Source organism: Carlito syrichta, unplaced genomic scaffold, assembly GCF_000164805.1.
Source record: "Carlito syrichta isolate Samal-C Ts95f unplaced genomic scaffold, Tarsius_syrichta-2.0.1 Scaffold288685, whole genome shotgun sequence".
NCBI classification, from domain to species: Eukaryota; Metazoa; Chordata; class Mammalia; order Primates; family Tarsiidae; genus Carlito; species Carlito syrichta.
This window is the reverse complement of record NW_007232781.1, coordinates 61,225-78,617: the sequence shown is the minus strand read 5'-3', so window position 1 is coordinate 78,617 and position 17,393 is coordinate 61,225. Positions and strand designations below refer to the sequence as shown.

Sequence of the window (17,393 nt, the reverse complement as noted above, 5' to 3'; positions counted from 1 at the left end):
AATGTGCAATGAAATGAGGTAAACCTGTTAAAAATTAATTGTATTATCAGAGTTATGTTTGAAAAATAATTGAACGCTTTGACAGATTCATTCCACCCTTTTATAAGAGTCATAATTTGGAGGATTAAGAGTGAACATAATTTGAAGGATTATGTTTGTGAGCAGAAAGTGAAAGATAAGACAGGTTTTGTATGGCCTGACTAAGTAGTGCCTCAACACAAAGTCAATCTGCAAAGACTGGGAGAGATTTTTTTTTTTTTTTGTCATCAGGTGTTTGAGGAAATCTTTGTCAAAACACTAGCTGGTCACAATATTTTTTAAAATGTGGATCTCAGAAACTACATATGACAAAGAATTGTTTTGTTTTGTTCTGGTTTTTTGTTAAGTAATAGAAAGTCACTAAACACACACAAGCAACAAAACAAACCCTTTGTGGGAGAAGAGATCATCTGATTTCCAGAGTTACCACATTATATTTGAAATTTCCAGTTTTCAACAACAACAAAAAATCATGCACGCAAAAAAAAGAAGAAGTATAGCCCACTGACAGAAGAAATTAATAGAAAATTCCCTGTCCCTGAGGAAGCAAAGATATTGACTCTACTAGACAAGGACTTTAAATTGACTGTCTTAAGTATGCTCAAAAGAGCTAATGGAAACCATGAATATAAAGTTAAAGGAAAGTAGAAGAATGATTTCTCAGCAAATAGAAAATAAAGAAATATAAATTATGAAAAGGAGCAAAATAAACATTCTGAAGTTGCAGAGTATAACAACTGAAATGAACTGATGAGAAGGGTTCAATAGCAGAGCTGAGCAGAGGGAAGAATCAGTGAATGTGGAGATAGATGACTGAGGTTATCCATTCTAAAGAACAGAACATGTAGTATACATAAGGGATATGTCATGACTTTAAGATTAATTACAGCCATAAATGCAATGAAATGAGGTAAACCTCAAATATCTCCCTGGGCCTACGCCATGTGTCACTTCGCAATATGATGCAACCAAGGCTGGGGATTTTCAACCCTGACCAAGGGATTTCCAGGATACAAGACCACCTCAGCACACATGCCAATCTCATAAACCTTAAAACAAATCTTTTCCAGCCGGGCTCGGTGGCTCAGCCTATAATCCCGTACCTTTGGGAGGCTGAGTTGTGTGGATTGCCTGAGCCCGCGAGTTCGAGACCCGCCTGGGTGGCGAGACCTCATCTCTACAATAAATCAAAAAATCAGCCGGGCGTGGTAGCCCATGCCTGTAATTCCGGCTACTTGGAAGGCTGAGGCGGAAGGATCGCCGGAGCCCAGCAGGTCGAGGCTGGGGTGGCCGGGAGCGGCCACTGCACTCCAGTCTGGGCGACAGAGTGAGACTCCAACTCAAAAAAAAAAAAAAAAAGAAAGAAATCTTTTCCATACAAGAATAGCTTAAAGACCCTTTGTGAAAGAAATACCTGGTAACTGACCCAATCTGAAAGCTGGTATAATAAAGGGGGAAGAATGCCCCCAAACTCTGATAATGGTCTCCAGACAGAGACCACCTGATCAGTCATTCATTTAGCCCCCTGACTGTATCTGGTCCATGTCATCACAATCATCCCAATTTCCATCTTGGAAGAGTGCTCCCAGAATAAACTGCTTGAACAAATGACAGTATCTAAGATTCATCTTTGACATAAATCGAGATGAAGGGAAAATTCGCCCTTGTGAAAGCTGGTTAACTAGGACCACACAGGAGCCTTAACATGACAGAAAACAAACAAGTGGGAAAAAAATTGGCAGCCTCGAAGAAACCTGTGGGACACTACCGAGTGTATCAATGTATGCATGATGGGAATCTTGGAAGGACAGGAGAGAAAAGGGGGCAGAAACTATAAAAGACATTAATCACGACACTAAAGAAGTGCAGCAAACACTAAGCAGGATAAACACAAAGAGTTCTACACTGAGATACATGATAATAAAACTGTTGAAAGTCAAAAATAGAGAATGAGTTAAAAGCATCAAGACAGGAGGCATCACATACAAGGAATCCTCAATAAAATTAACATGGTGGCCAAAAGGCAGTGGGATGGCCTTTTAAAGTACTGGAAGAAAAAAAAACTGTCCATCAAGAATTTTGCTTTTGGCAAAACTATCTTTTTAAAATGAAGGAGAAAGTATGATATTCCCAGATAAACAAAGCTGAGAGACTTTGCCACTGTTAGATCTGCCTAGCAAGAAATGCTACAAGGAGTCTTTTCAGTGGAAAGGAAAGGGCAATAGACCATAATGAAAAGCCATATGAAGAAATAAAAAACACTGTATAGTACTATATAGGTAAGCACAAAAGAAAGAAAGTATTATTTTATTTGGAGGTTGCAACTCTTTTTTTCCTATAAAATGTTTTTTTGTGATTGTTTTTATTTTTGGAGTTGGGGTTCTCACTCTGTCACCTAGGCTCAAGTGCAGTGGTACAATCACGGCTCACTGCAGCCTTGACTTCCTGGGCATAGGAAAGTCTTCCACCTAAGCCTTCTGAGTAGCTGAGACTACAGGTGTGCGCAACCATGCTCAGTTATTATTATTATTATTATTATTATTATTATTATTTGTAGCTACGAGGTCTCACTATGTTGATTAGGCTGGCTTTAATTCCTGGGCTCAAGTAATCCTCCCACCTCGGTCTCCTCAAAGTTCTAGGATTACAGGTGTGAACCACTGCACTCGGCCTCTGACAAGATTTAAAGACAAATTCATAAAACAATAATTATAAATTTGTGTTAGGGTATACAATGTATAAAGATATAATTTGTAAAAACCACATAAAAGAGGAGAGAGACAAAGCTGTATAAAAGCAGAGGGGTTTGTATACCATGGAAGTTAAAAAATATTAATTAAAAATAGATTATTATAAGTTGTTTAAAAGATTATTTGTAATCCCCAGGGAAATCACTAAGGAAAAAAAACCCTTTAAAAAACCCAGAAAAATAAATGAGAATGAAATCAAAATGGTAGACCACAAAAAATCTGTTAAACATTTTTGACATATTTTGGAATTTGATGAATGCTGGTTGCACAACATTGTGAAAGAACTAAATGCATTGTACATTTTATAATAGTTAATTTTATGCTATATGAACTTCACCTAAATTTTTAAAAATTTGAGTGAAATAATCACTTGTCTAATAAATCCAATTTTTATAGATCATCCAGCACTTATCTTATTTAGATGCTTGTACAAAATCACCATTTTCAAATATTCACATATCACAGCTTACATATGTTTTATTTTATGTTTGTCCTAAAATTGTGGTCACACCTTATATTTATGACATTGTTCTGAATTTCTACTTCTTACATTTTTATTTCACTTATGCTTTCCTGCATCAACGAGCTCTTTATGTATCTGTACTAATCATCGAATTGATGCCATGTAATGCTAACAACAAAAGAGCAAGTCTCATATGTAATAGCACACAAGTTAGCAAAGATGGGTTAGCTAAGAGAAAGTGTCCTCTGTTAGTGATTGGTAGCCAATTCAGAAATTACCTTCCAGTTCAATTTGTGAAAAGTTCATACTTTTTTTTACTCATTTTCCTTGCAACTACCAAGTCATCTGTTCAACCACTGCAGAATATAAGCTGGATATTGGAAAGTACATTTATAAAAACCCATATAGAAAATGGAGATGAAGTTGAAAGTACTAAACAGGTATGCAACAAGATCACAACCAAGCTTTAAATTTTACTTTTATTGAGGAAAGCCTTACAACTACATGGCCAGTAATGGTTCTACTAAAATAACCCCTATTAGAAAGCAAAGAACTGCATTAGGGAGTAGCAATGGAAACAAAACATAGTCTAAGAGAGAGAGACATTACTAGCCATGGATATATCAAGTTTATTATCTTTTTCAGAAGAAAGGTTCAAGGGAGAAACAAAAGATAATTCTAAGATTTTTAAATTATGTAATTAAGAAAGTCACCAGGAACCAGAAAAGAAAAAAATAACTACAAGAAGAAGCTAGTTTGGAAGTGACGCATTTAACTTAAGTTGCTAATTTGAGCTTCTTTGTGGAGACAAGACACCCAGCAGGCAGCTGGAAAATTCTATCAGTCAGTTAAAAATCAAGAAATACGATTGTTCAAATATGTTTCTCCTTCATGTAGGAACTGTCTTCATAAGCCTTCTCTTGAAGCTCTGGCAAAGAACCAGCACATTTAAGAAAGACATGCTCAAAGCCAAGGTCACTGACGAGACTTTGGAAAAACCCATAGAAATATTCTCATTTTGGTACAGAGTCTCTGACTTTATTTTTTGTTGTCATACAGTTAGACTTTTTTATAATCTATTATAAAAGTCAGTCATATTTTATATGGCCAATTATATAATCAATTTTATATGTGTCCTTTTTATAAGCATGTCAATGTTAAGCATATATTATTTTTCTAAAGAAAACAAATAAAAACATAAAGGTAATAAATAATCTTTAAATTACTTAAATGTGGTTTGGGGCTAGCTTTCTACTTAAATTATTAGATATTTAAGGCTAATAACTGAATTCCCACTGAGGGGGAAAATATTTGATATTTGACATAATGCCCTACTTGAGGAGAAATAAAGATATATCCTTATAAAATCATGTAATTTTTCGATGCCATTTTTCACGTGATTACAAATGCAGATCAGCCTTTCAAAGGGTTGCAGATAAAAATCAAATGAGATAGTGCAGGGGAATAGATTTCAAGTTATAAAACTATGAATAAAAAACTTAAAACAATGTATTACTATTGTCACAGAAAACAACTCTACCAACAGTCATCATACTTAGAATCTTGTTAATTGGGAGAACCAAAGAGACAAAGCAGGCCCTCGTGAGACTTTGATGTTTATTTCACAAGCCTCCTCACATTTTAGATAATTATGAATGCCTAAACCCCATCAAAATAACTGTAAAGTGACGTTCAGTCCATACTAATTTTTGTATTGAATGTCTCACCTCTTTTCTCCTCCTCAAATGTATTTTCATCATATTTTATTTTACACACATATTCACTTTATATTGCCATGAGTCCACTTTGCATTCCAAATTGGTATAGCCAAAGTATTTATATTGCTCCAATTTTTAGTATATGTGCTGCTGAAGCGAGCATAGTATATGTTTTCTTAATAAAATTTTCATTGTAAAATACTTTAAGGGTTATAGAAAAGTTGCAAGAATATTAGAGTTCCCATATACTCTATACCTAGCTTCCTCTATTATTAACATATACTACATGATAGTATATTTGTCGCAGCTAATGAATCAATATTAATATATTATTTTATTAAGTCCACACTTTATTTTTTACTTCCTTAGTTTTACCAAACGTCCTTTTCCTGTTCCGAAATCCCATAAAGGTTACATCATGTTACATTTCATGATGTTAAATTTAGTCAATTTAAATTACGTTACATTTAGTCATCATGTCTCCTTAGAGTCCTTTTAAGTTATAACAGTTCTCTGTCTTTTTTTGTTATTTGATAACCTTGACATCTTGGAGGATGACTAGTCAGGTATTGTGTAGAATGTTCTACTCTTCAAGGTATGTCTGATGTCTTTCATGGAGGTTTTTGAGAGCAAAACCACGGAGATAAAATGCCATTTTTATCTCATCAAACCAGGGGTACATGCTCTCAGTATAAATTATTGCTGATGATGTTAATTTTGATCACTTGGGTAAGGCAGTATTTGCCAGATTTCTAAACTGTAAATTTCTCATAATCTACAGTTTGAAAAAAGTTGCTATATGTACATCTCACACTTAAGAGGTAGAGAATTATGCTCTACCAACTTGAAGGGGAAGAATCTATGTAAATTATTTGGAGTCATTTTGAAGAGGAATCAGTAAACATTTTGTTCTGCTTCTCTGGGTGATGAGAAGCATGACTTTGAGGACACAACTTAAGTGCTTACATGAAAGAAGCGATCCCACGGAGCAGGTATGGAATGCAGGAGGGTATGAAACAGAAAGGAGGGAAGGCCATAGCAAAGACTGGACAAAGCTACAAGCTACTGGTATCTAATCCCACACATACTTCTGAACAGACTTATGAGATGCATCTCAGAACTTTCCATCTGAGGACAAAAGGGGTAAGTTCATATCCAACAGTTCTCATCCTCTGTTGGTACAGTTAGTTTCTCAGGCAGGCAATGCTTTCCATCCCTGGCCACCAGAAAGATGTTCAGTGGACTCCCAGGGACATACCATCGCTCAACACCTGGGAAGCCATAGAGCAGGAAGCTATAGGTAAGTGGTACAATCCAAGATGAGATCATTCTGTACCTATAGGGAGTTGTAAGTGGTCACTGCAACACTGGAGAAAGAGATGGGGTGGAGAAGATACATTTCAAATAAGAGGTATCTGGTACACAACAGCACATCTTTAATTTTAACAGTTTCTAATAAGTGTGAATGAGATTAAAAATTGTTTGAGTTTTCTGCTGCTAGCTATCCCCATCCTTTAGCATTATCCTTCCCTCCCCTGCTGAAGAAGATGCTCAGGCTGCACACGCAATGGCATCAAACAATCAAGCTATAAGTCCCTGTTTTCACTGTTTCTTTGATTATGCAACCCACCATACTTCCAGAGCACAGGTACATTCCATCCAAGAAAGGGAGGATTTTCATTCTGAGGCCCTTCACACACGTATGCTAATATTTTGTTTAGAGCATTTTGCATTTATATTCATGAGAGAGAGTGGCTTTTAATTTTCCTTCCTTGTTTGTCCTTGACAGGGTTTGGTATCAAGGCTATGCTGGCCTCCTAAAATGAGTTAGGGAGTATTTTGACTTTATTTTTTTTCTGTTCTCTGGAAGAAAATGTCTAAGATTAGAGTTCTATATTCCTTAAATGTGTTTGAAAGAATTCACACTTGAAGGCATGTTAGCCTGGAGTTTTCTTTGTTGAAACATTTTAATTATAACTTTATCTTTTGTAGACAGAGGAATATTTTAGTTTTATTTCTTGAGTACAATGTTATAAGTTGTGTTTTTCAAATTTTAAAAAATCATTTAAACAAAATTATTAGCAGGAAGTTTGTTAAAATATCTTTTAATGTTTTTGGCTTATCAATTGTATTACATTTGTTTTCTATTTCAATAAGTAATGTACTTTTGTATTTTTTATTTTCTTTTACTTACTTTTGGTTTAATCTACTGGGTTTTTCTACTTTCTTGAGCTAGATACATAGATAGACCACACATATTTAATCCTTTTTATTTTGTAATATCTGCAATTAAGGCATCAGTTATGGTCTAATCTGCTCTCACAATTTTGATTTATAATATTTTGTTATCACTGAGTTTAAATGTTTTCTAATTTCCATTGAGATTTATTTTGGATGAATGCATTAATTAAATTCCACACCTTTCTGGCTTTTAAAATTTTTTTTTTAATTACTGATTTCTAGCTTAATTCTCTGTAGCCAGGGTACTTGTCCTACATGATTTCAATCCTTTGAGATTTGTTGAAACACTTTTTATGGCACAGCATAAATTTAGGTAAATATTCTAAGTATACCTAATAAGAATATTTGCTACAGTTGTTAAAGATATGTACTTATTATATCAATATAAATTACATATTTACCTATTAATTTTGTTGGTCAAGTCTTTTGTATTTTTACTGATTTTTTTTTTTGCCTGCTTGTCCAATAAGCTACATAGAGAGATACAATAACAATAACCCACTATTTGGTATTTCTATATGTAGCATCTATTTCTACCATTAGTTCTGTTCATTTTTCTTAATATATTTTTAAAACTCTGTTATTTGGTACAAAAAATGTCATACTCACTACATGGTATTTCCTTTTCTTTAGCATCTTTGCCTCTGAAGGCTGGTTTCTCTCAGATACTTCAAGCAATTAACACTTTGTAGTTGGTTTACTCGTTTCTAGAAATGTAGCTAACTAATATCGGCTGAATGTTTGTGTCCCCACAAAGTTCATATGTTGAAGCTCTAAACTGCAATGTAATGGTATTTGGGTTAGATTATGTCATGAGAGTGGGACACTCATGATGTGGATAGTGCTCTTATAAGAGGAAAACAGAGAGATGTTTCTCTTTCCACTGGCACGCACCCAGGAAAGGCCATGTGAGTACAAATCAAGAATACAGCCATCAGGAAGCCAATAAGGACCTTCTCGAGGCACCAAATCTGCCACCAGTTTTATAACATAGCAGGTAACTTTTCTAAGTTAATCATTCATATAGCCAGATGGAGTTCTAGACTCAGTGACTTTGCCTTGAAGTAAGACAGTCTTAGGTAAAATTTATCATCCAGAGTTTCCTGGGGGATCAGGCTGTGCCTAGGACTTCTGAAATTCTTTGGCTGCTTCTTCCTCCCCCTGCTTCCCCATGCCCTCACTGTTTTCTCCTGGCAGTTGTGCCCTAATAAATCACTTGCGCCTCAGTCATCAGCTACAGGTGTGTGTCTAGGGAACCCAATCTAAGACCCATTTGATTGTTTAGCTGTTTATTCATTATTCCTACATGTAAAATTTTCCTACTTAGCAATGTAAAACATATTAGAGATATACTAAAATAAATGTGAGTTAAGTATTAGTGATAATTTTTAGCTTTATGAATACATTTTAAGTGATGAAATTTGAACCAATGAATCAATTTCTGTAGGTCATATTTATCATTTGAATTCCTGTATCTTATGAAAGCTGACAACATTTCCTAAGCCAAGAACACCTGTGTCTTTTAGTTTGAAGGGACTTAGAAGAATAATGTGACTTAGGGTACTTCCCCTACCTTCTTATTTAAGGGCTATCAATTTCTCTCACACACTTTAAAGACTGCCATTCTTAGGGTGAGTTCGAAAGAAAAGATAGATTCATTGCCTATAGAATACTATACATAAAAGGAGCACATTGCCATAGAATTTAGAGATCTTCAAATTTAACCCCATACTTTTATAAGAAATGAAAAAAAGAGAGGTAATGTTATTTCCCAATACCACCCACAATTTAGTATTATAATCTAGTTCTCCTGATGCAAAACTGCTTGTTACTGAGGATTGGCTACTTGGCACATTCCCACAAGTGACATTATCAGTTTGATTTACCGCTGAAGAATATGTGCTATGAGCAGACAAGGGCAATAAAAGTAAGACAAAGAGCGCATCAAGACACTGGCAGAGAGATCAGGTGTGGGTGGAGCATGTTCTGAAGAGCAATATCTAAGTCAGAGAGAGAAGCAACGGGTGAGGGGGACAATCACCTCTGTTGTTAAATTAAATGAATTGATATAAGAATAGAATTGATTCTATATTAATCTCAGAAGTGGTAGGAAACACTTCTCACGTCGATGATTAGAGGATATGGGTATATTGAGAAATAAAAGATGTAAATCTCCACTCATTTTTATTTCACCTTTTCAAGGCCAATATACAAAATATAACCTATTAGCACAAGTGACACACTGCTGATCATAAAATTGATCTGGAACTTCATTTTCCAAAGCTTTATCAAAGGTTCATCTTTTTTTCTTTATATATTTATTATAATTGTCAATATCATTCATAAAAGGATAAGCAACCTAGATTCTTCCAAATATATATATATTATATATTCTAATTCATAGAAGTCTATCAACCTAGCTTTAACTTCCTTATATATACTTTAATTTTAACATGCTTATTTTATTATTTTATCCTTATTCTGTGACTTTATAGAAATGGGAAGTATATATTATTTTCTAAAGGCTTTTAGAACTCCATACTTTTGAGTCATTACTCATCAACAGCCTAATTAATTAGATTGCTCTTTCCTATAAATAACTTCCTTTCCCTGAGTGTTCTTTTGCATGCACCTTTTCCATCTTATCAATCCTAAAAATGTCTAATACCAAAGAAGTTGCTCTGCACCTAAAATTGTATGATTCACAGGAGAGAGTCCAAAAGAGGCAAAGCTTAAATTCAAATGTGTCCAGAAAGCTCATGTTCTGTTACTAAGGTGACTATTCAGAGTTTGGGTCAGGTTTCAGTGCTTCCAAACCAATATTAAGAGCTATACATCTGTGGATCTAATCCTGGAGCTAAATTAGGGCACAAAACAGGCAAAATCAGGTAAAGATAATAAGCCATATGCCACAGCTTAGATCAGCAGGAAGATGGGGAACCCTTGCAATTCAAGTAATTATTCAAGTGCCAAGGGCTTACTTGGCACATCAGATTCCAGGTATGATTGGAAAGTAGATGATATAGAAACAAATAAATTGCTGGCATTGTTTGTTTTCCAACAAATTCTGCAAGTACGGGGTATCATCTAACTCACTCAGGGAAGTTAACTCACCCCAGCCTGGTCATGGGACCTCCCAGACAAATTTCAGACTCACACCAATTGTACCAAAAAGAGTTCCTTTTCTCTAGATTTGAGATTTTTCATCCTATTCAAAAGTCATTTCTTATTCTTTTTCTTCATACAGAAAGCATTGATTATTAAATATATTAATACTATCATTTTAAAAATATAATTATCATAAAGTAAAGTGTTTTAAAGATGTTTTAAAACCAGAAAACATTTGTCTCAAAAGGATCACTTATTATATTTTTATCTCTGGGGATCCGTTTTCTTTAGCACTGACATGTATCTAGCACACCTTGAAAATGTATCTTGAGAATTTTATTTCAGCATAATAGTTGTGTGCAAAGAAGCACAATAGTTTAGGGCAAAAGACTAGAGAGAACATTATCCAAGAATGGGAGTTATCTCTGTCAATTAACCAAGCAAGTTAATTTCTCTACAGATAGATGCTTGATTTTCACAACAAATTCTGTGTATAGGGGAAAATATTGTTTAACAAGCATTTAGAGTGGAATGGTTTCTCTACAGATACGTGCTTGATTTTAACAACAAATTCTGTCGGCATAGGGGAAAACATTGTTTCACATGCATTTAGAGTGGAAGGGTTCAGTTGTGGTTAAAAATAGAAAATGAGAAAATATAGACAAATGTTCCAGTTTTTGCAATGGGAAATAGTCTGATCTTACAGAATAGGTGAGAGAAAATTCACAGTATTTGTCAGCTATGGAAGAAATCTGCTACATAATTAAACAAATATTCACATATGTATTTACACTCAGTATATAAGTATTTTACCTTGTTTTAGAAAATAATTTTACTTACTATCGTATTATTTTACCTATATACACAAATATATCAGTTTGCAATAACTTATTTCCAAGACTTCCCAAGCACATGAAAATAAAGACTTACATTTGGATCATATTGTAACTTCAGGAACAGTACTATGATATGTGACTTCTTTATATTTATCAAAGAACACATTTGGACTCTCAAACATTACAACCTGTTTGAACTATTACACTGAAAACAGTAAGAGTCAATGTATACTTAGCTTTAAGTTACCCACTAAAATTTATATGGAAACTCCAACAATGAAAATATTATACAGACAATTTCCTGGATAACCCTATCTCTATCCCTGGATTCTTTAGAGATGGTTATTGAATTCATGAGTCACATGTCTAATCTCTAGCAAAATTTGTCCAACACCCTTGATGTTCTCTGCAGAGCATACCTTCACATTTTTTTGCAATATGAATAGGCTGAGAATATTTCAAATCATTATGTCTGGTTCCTTTTTTGCTTATCAGCTCCTTTCTCAATTATTATTATTATTATTTTGAGTCGGAGTCTCACTCTGTTGCCCAGGCAGGAGTGAAGTGGCACACTCATGGCCACCTCAGTCTCAACCTACTGGGCTCAGACGATCCTTCCACCTCAGCCTTCCAAGTAGCTGGAACAACAGGCATGTGCCACCCCATACGGCTAATTTTTTTTAAGAGACGAGGTCTCATCGAGTTGCCCAGGCTGGTCTTGAACCCTTGTACTCAGGCAATCCTCTCACCTATCTCCCAAAGTGCTGTGATTACAGGCATGAGCCATCGCACCTGGCTCCTTTCTCAATTTATCTCTTTCTTCCCACATTTTGCTATAAGCTTAAAGAAGAAACCAAGGAACACCTTTTATATTTTGCTTGAAAATCTCCTCAGGTACATATTCAAGTTTATTGCTTACAAGTTCTATTCTCTACCCACCAGTAAGGTACAATTCAGTCAAGTTTTCCACCACTTTATAACAAGAATTGCCTTTCTTCTAATGTCCAATAACATGATCCTCTTTTCCTCCTGAGTCCTTGCCAGATGTATTTTAAAACACCATATTTACAACTATAGACTTTTCAAGACAATTCAGGTTTTTTCTCTCTTGTGCCTTAAATTCTTTCAGGCTTTGCCCATTACTCAATACCAAAGCCACTTCCATATTTTTAGGTATTAACTCCAATGGCACTAAATTTCTTATACCAAAATCTGTATTGGTTTGCTAAGGATACGGTAATAAGGTACTCCAAACTGGGCTCTTAAATGAGGTTTATTTTCTCACTTCATGGAAGCTAGAAGCATAAAATCAAGGCGTCGGTAGGGAATGGGCTTTAGAGAAGAATCCTTTGCCTTTCTTAGATTCTGATGACTCCTGTCATTCCTTGACATTTCTTGATTTGTAATTGCATCACTCTACTGTCTGCTTTCATCTTCACATTGTCTACTCTCTATCTCCTCTGTGTCTCTGTGAATCCCCATATCTCACTCTCCTTATAAAGACACAGAAATTGGATTTTGGGCACCCTTCTCAATCCAGTATAACTTCATTTTAATTTGATTATATCTCTATGTCCATGCAGAAGAATAAAATTTGATCCCTATCTCTCCCCATATACAAAAATTAACTAAAGATGAATTAAAGACTTAAATGTCAGACCTGAAACCATAAAAATCCTAGAAGAAAACCTAGGAAAAACTCTCACAGACATAAGCCTAGCCAAAGAATTTACGGTTGAAACTCCAAACGCAAGTGTAACAAATACAAAAATAAATAAGTGGGACTTATCTCAAATAAAAGGTTTCATCATAGCAAAAGAAATAATCAACAGAGCGAATAGGCAACCTACAGAATGGGAGAAGATATTCACAAACTATACATCTGAAAGAGGACTAATATCCAGAATCTACAAAGAACTCAAATCAGCAAGAACAAAGCAAACAATCCCATCAAAAAGTGAGCAAATCACATGAACAAACATCTCTCAAAAGGAAATACACAAATGGCCAACAAACATATGAAAAAATGTTCAACACCACTCATCATCAGGGAAATCCAAATTAAAACCACAGCGAGATACCACCTTACACCTATCAAAATGGCCATTATTAAAAACAGAATCGATGCTGACACGGATGCAGACAAAAGGGAACACTTATACACTGCTGGTGGGAGTGTAAATTAGTACAACCTCTATGGAACTTGGTATGGGGATTTCTCAAAGCATTAAAAGTAGATCTACCATTTGATCCAGCAATCCCACTACTAGTTATCTACCCTAAGAAACAAAGATCATTATACAAAAAAGATATCTGCACCCACATGTTCATCACAGCACAATTCACAATTGCAAAGATGTGGAATCAACCTAAACGCCCATCAACCAATTAGTGGATAATGGAAATGTTATGTATTTATGTAATGAAATATATATGTATATGGAATACATGAAATACTACTCAGCTACCAAAAATAATGAAATAGTGTCTTTTGCTACAACTTGAATGGAACTGGAGAACATCAACCTAAATAAACTAATTCAGGAACAGAAAACCAAACACCACATGTCCTCACTTATAAGTGCGAGCTAAACTAAAGATCTGCAAAGGCATAGAGAATGATATAAAGCAGCGGCCCCCAGCCTTTTTTGGCACAAGGGACTGATTTTATGGAAGACGATTTTCCACGGACTGGGGAGTGACAAGAGAGGGGTGGTATCATCAGGTATTAGATACTCATAGGGAGCGGGTAACCTAGATCCCTTGCATGCTCAGTTCACAATAGGGTTGCCTCTTATGGAAATCTAATGCTGCCAGGGATGCTGATCTGACTGAAGCCAGAGCTCCACTCTCCTACCGCTCACTTCTTGTTGTGCTGCACGGTTCCTATCAGGCCACAGACCTGTGCCAGTATGCGGCGGGGACAGCACAGAAGAGGGAGAATGGGAAGAAGTGAAAGGACAAAAAATCACCAATTGGCGGTTTCTTTCACCCATGGCAGCTCTGGCATGTCACTCTTTATTTTCTCTCTTCTTTCTCTAATAAATCTTGTTTGGAAACAGGTGGGGGTGGTGGGTACACTTAAAACCCAGACTTCTTGGCCACTATGCAGTGCCACCATGTAGCCAAGAACCATTTGTACCCCCTAAAGCTATCAAAATACAGAAATAATAAAAATTTAAAAGATTCTGTGTCCAAATAAGGTCATATTCACAAGTATCTAAGTTAGGACTTAAACATTGCTTTGAAGGCTACAATTCAAGCCACAGCAGAACTCATGTGGCAAAATTAAATTAGTATACCTCAAAAAAGTAAATTTTTCTCCCTCCCTAGTGGTATAAATGGAATCATTATGTTTAACCGTAGCCTTTTCTTGATCCCTTTCCCTCAGAATGGGGCCATAGTCCATTTCACAGTATTATCCATGTCATTTTTTATCCCACAGATGGAAAACTAGTGGGTAGTTTCTTCATTTCCTTTCTTTTCATTATTTGGCGCTAAGATTTTCAGACTCTATAGAAAAGAAGCCACTCTATCTGTATATCTAAAATACTAAGACTTTTATTTGCTAGTTTAGTTGATTTATGCACAATTTGCTGATTTGCCTGAACACCCTTTCCCAGCCTGATTGAAATACTATAAGGAATGTTTCAATACTAGAAATAAAATATAATCTTTAGTAAATCACTCAAAATTGGATGTTCTTTTATGAAAACTTCATGTAATTAATAGAGGAAAAAAAGAAAAACTAAATAAAAAAAGAAAAATGTAATCAAGTAGGTTGACAACCAGCAAAAGATAATTAAAATGATCCTGTTTTGTTTCTCAGTTTCATTAACATGTAAATGAGATTCATGAAGTTTGATATTGTGCTTTACCAAGAGCCACAGAAATGAATTAAGAATGAAAATGAGTCCCACTGATGGAGACTCCTGATGAGTACATAAATTAATGAAAATATGATTTGATCAAATAATAACATATAGTTTTGTGATTTATTGAACCTAAACAAAGGAAATAAAAATATATAGATAAATTAAAATTTTGTGTCTCTTTCAGAGGACCACGTTTTGTGAATGCTTTTATGACTCAAATGAAATAGTGGCAAGCATAAAACTGCTTTCCTTTCAAAGAGGAATAAAGGATGGATGGAAACCATGTTCTAAGATCAACATGTGATAGCATCTGCTGCTGGGACCATAAGCGCAAGATCTGGAATGGCCGTCAGAAAGGCCCGGAAAGCCCACCTGCCTGATCAGTCAGGGATTCAGAACAGCAAATGGAGAGAGACAGTCCTGTGTGTTGGCTAACTCTCACTACAAAGCATCTAAAAGGAACAGAATAGCATTATCTACGCAAATTGAAGTATTTCCCCCAATTTCCCATTTGATACAAGGATCTCAGTTATTATTCTCCATTGATATCTCCATTCAGAAGCACATATAAGTGGATATCACAAATAATATTAGATAATATTTTTAAATAAATTTAAACTTAAAATCATGTCAAAATGCTATACGAATATCTATATTACAATTATAACTGTGTTTTTTATATGTATATATAGTACCAAATGGCAAAATACACACACACACACACACACACACACACACACACACACACACAATCTGTGATGTCCAATGTGCACAAACATTAAGCAAAAGCACAAAAGATAACACCAAGGAGTAAAATTAAAATAAGTGGATGACTGATACAGCATGAGAGAAGGGAATAATATATGAAGCATGGATTTAACAATACATAATGTTGGTGTCTATTTTGTTACAAAATGTTTTCTGCATTAATATTGCAAAGACTCTTTTCCTCCAACGTATGTGTAGATTACTTTTACTTTAGCATATTATGAAAAACAATCACAAGAATACGGTCTCTAAGCACAAAGTGTTTTGAAATTCTCTCTTATTTTTACAGCAAGATGCCATTTAATTATCTTTACTTTCCTTTAAACATAGTCAAGTGATCAAACACAATCTACCTAAGAGATAGTAAACAATGTGAACTGAGTATTCCTAAAGGAGCAGGAAAAACTTGTTATGTTTCTATAATTATAGAATAGGAAAGAAAAATCATGTAAACCACACTGAGAATTAACAAAACCTAGGGGTTATTATTTTTTAATAACTAGCGTCTTTTAAAATTCCTTCTGGCAGACTTCTTTGTTTAACTTGAAATAGAAGGTCAATTAAGTTTTCATTACTACTGTATACATCATTATTGTATATTATTTTTAAAAATTTATTTTATAAGTTATATAAAAAGCTTTCCAGATTGAAGGAACTCAGTTCTTTGGATACTGAAACGTATGATGTACCCTTTTGCCACTCCAAAACAAAAGCTAGATGTCACATACATGTCATGAGTCTTAACCATTTGCTTATTTAGAAGTTTGCTCCTTTTTACAATATATCAATTATAGTGATTTTATTGGACCAATCAGAGGAGAAAAGCAGACTTACCATCTCTTCTATTTAGCCTTGCAAATCCAGGACCATGACTGCTGGAGAGCTCAGAAGAACTGCTGAATGATGCCTGAGGCAAGGCAGACACAAGAGGATCATCACAATCATCTGCCAGGAGGAAAAATGCCACATTAGGATTAGTTAGTACAATGCTGACAGCTTTTTGGGAATCAATAGCCAAAACAAATAAAGAAGCAAAACAACAACATCAAAAACTAGGATCTAGGATCTCTGAAAATATGTGCTTATATGCAGTAATCTATTGTAGGTTTAGTAGTAGGTTTAATAAGAAAAGAAGAACTCAAAGGCAAGAGAATAGGAAAATAGAGAAGGAACACATCATAGAAGGTAAAATATAACATATCTTAAGGTAGAAAATGTTTATTATATTTCGTTATGAAGATAAAGATGTATACATTTAACCACATTAAAATTAAGACACCATGAAGTAAAAAGAAAAAATTATAAAATAGAAAAGTGTTTGCAAAACACATAAGCCATTATACAAATAGTATTCCAAATAAAGGAAAACAAAAAAATATGGAAAAACAAAAAACATTTTAAAATCAGAAAGCACACTTTATTTATTTATTTTTTAAAACATATTTTTTATTTTAAAATTGTGAGGTACAGTTAAGGGTTAGGTATACCAATATGTATCATTCAGGCACCCTTGTTGATAAGGGGTGTCTCCCCATCCCCTGATAGATATTGACTACTGTTAATCCCACCACCCTTGCCCTCCCTGCCCCCCCCCA

General features: G+C 34.8%; 1 protein-coding gene across 8 annotated transcripts in view; it reads right to left on the bottom strand.

Annotated features, from left to right (window-relative positions):
- Window positions 1-17,393, bottom strand: part of CNTNAP4 (contactin associated protein like 4) — a 275,112-nt gene that overhangs the window by 215,720 nt on the left and 41,999 nt on the right. For all 8 annotated transcript variants that reach the window (XM_008053817.2, XM_021710358.1, XM_021710357.1 and 5 more), the window contains exon 2: window positions 16,633-16,743. In XM_008053817.2, coding sequence (XP_008052008.2) covers window positions 16,633-16,743 — 111 coding nt within the window. The remainder of the gene's footprint in view (window positions 1-16,632; window positions 16,744-17,393) is intronic.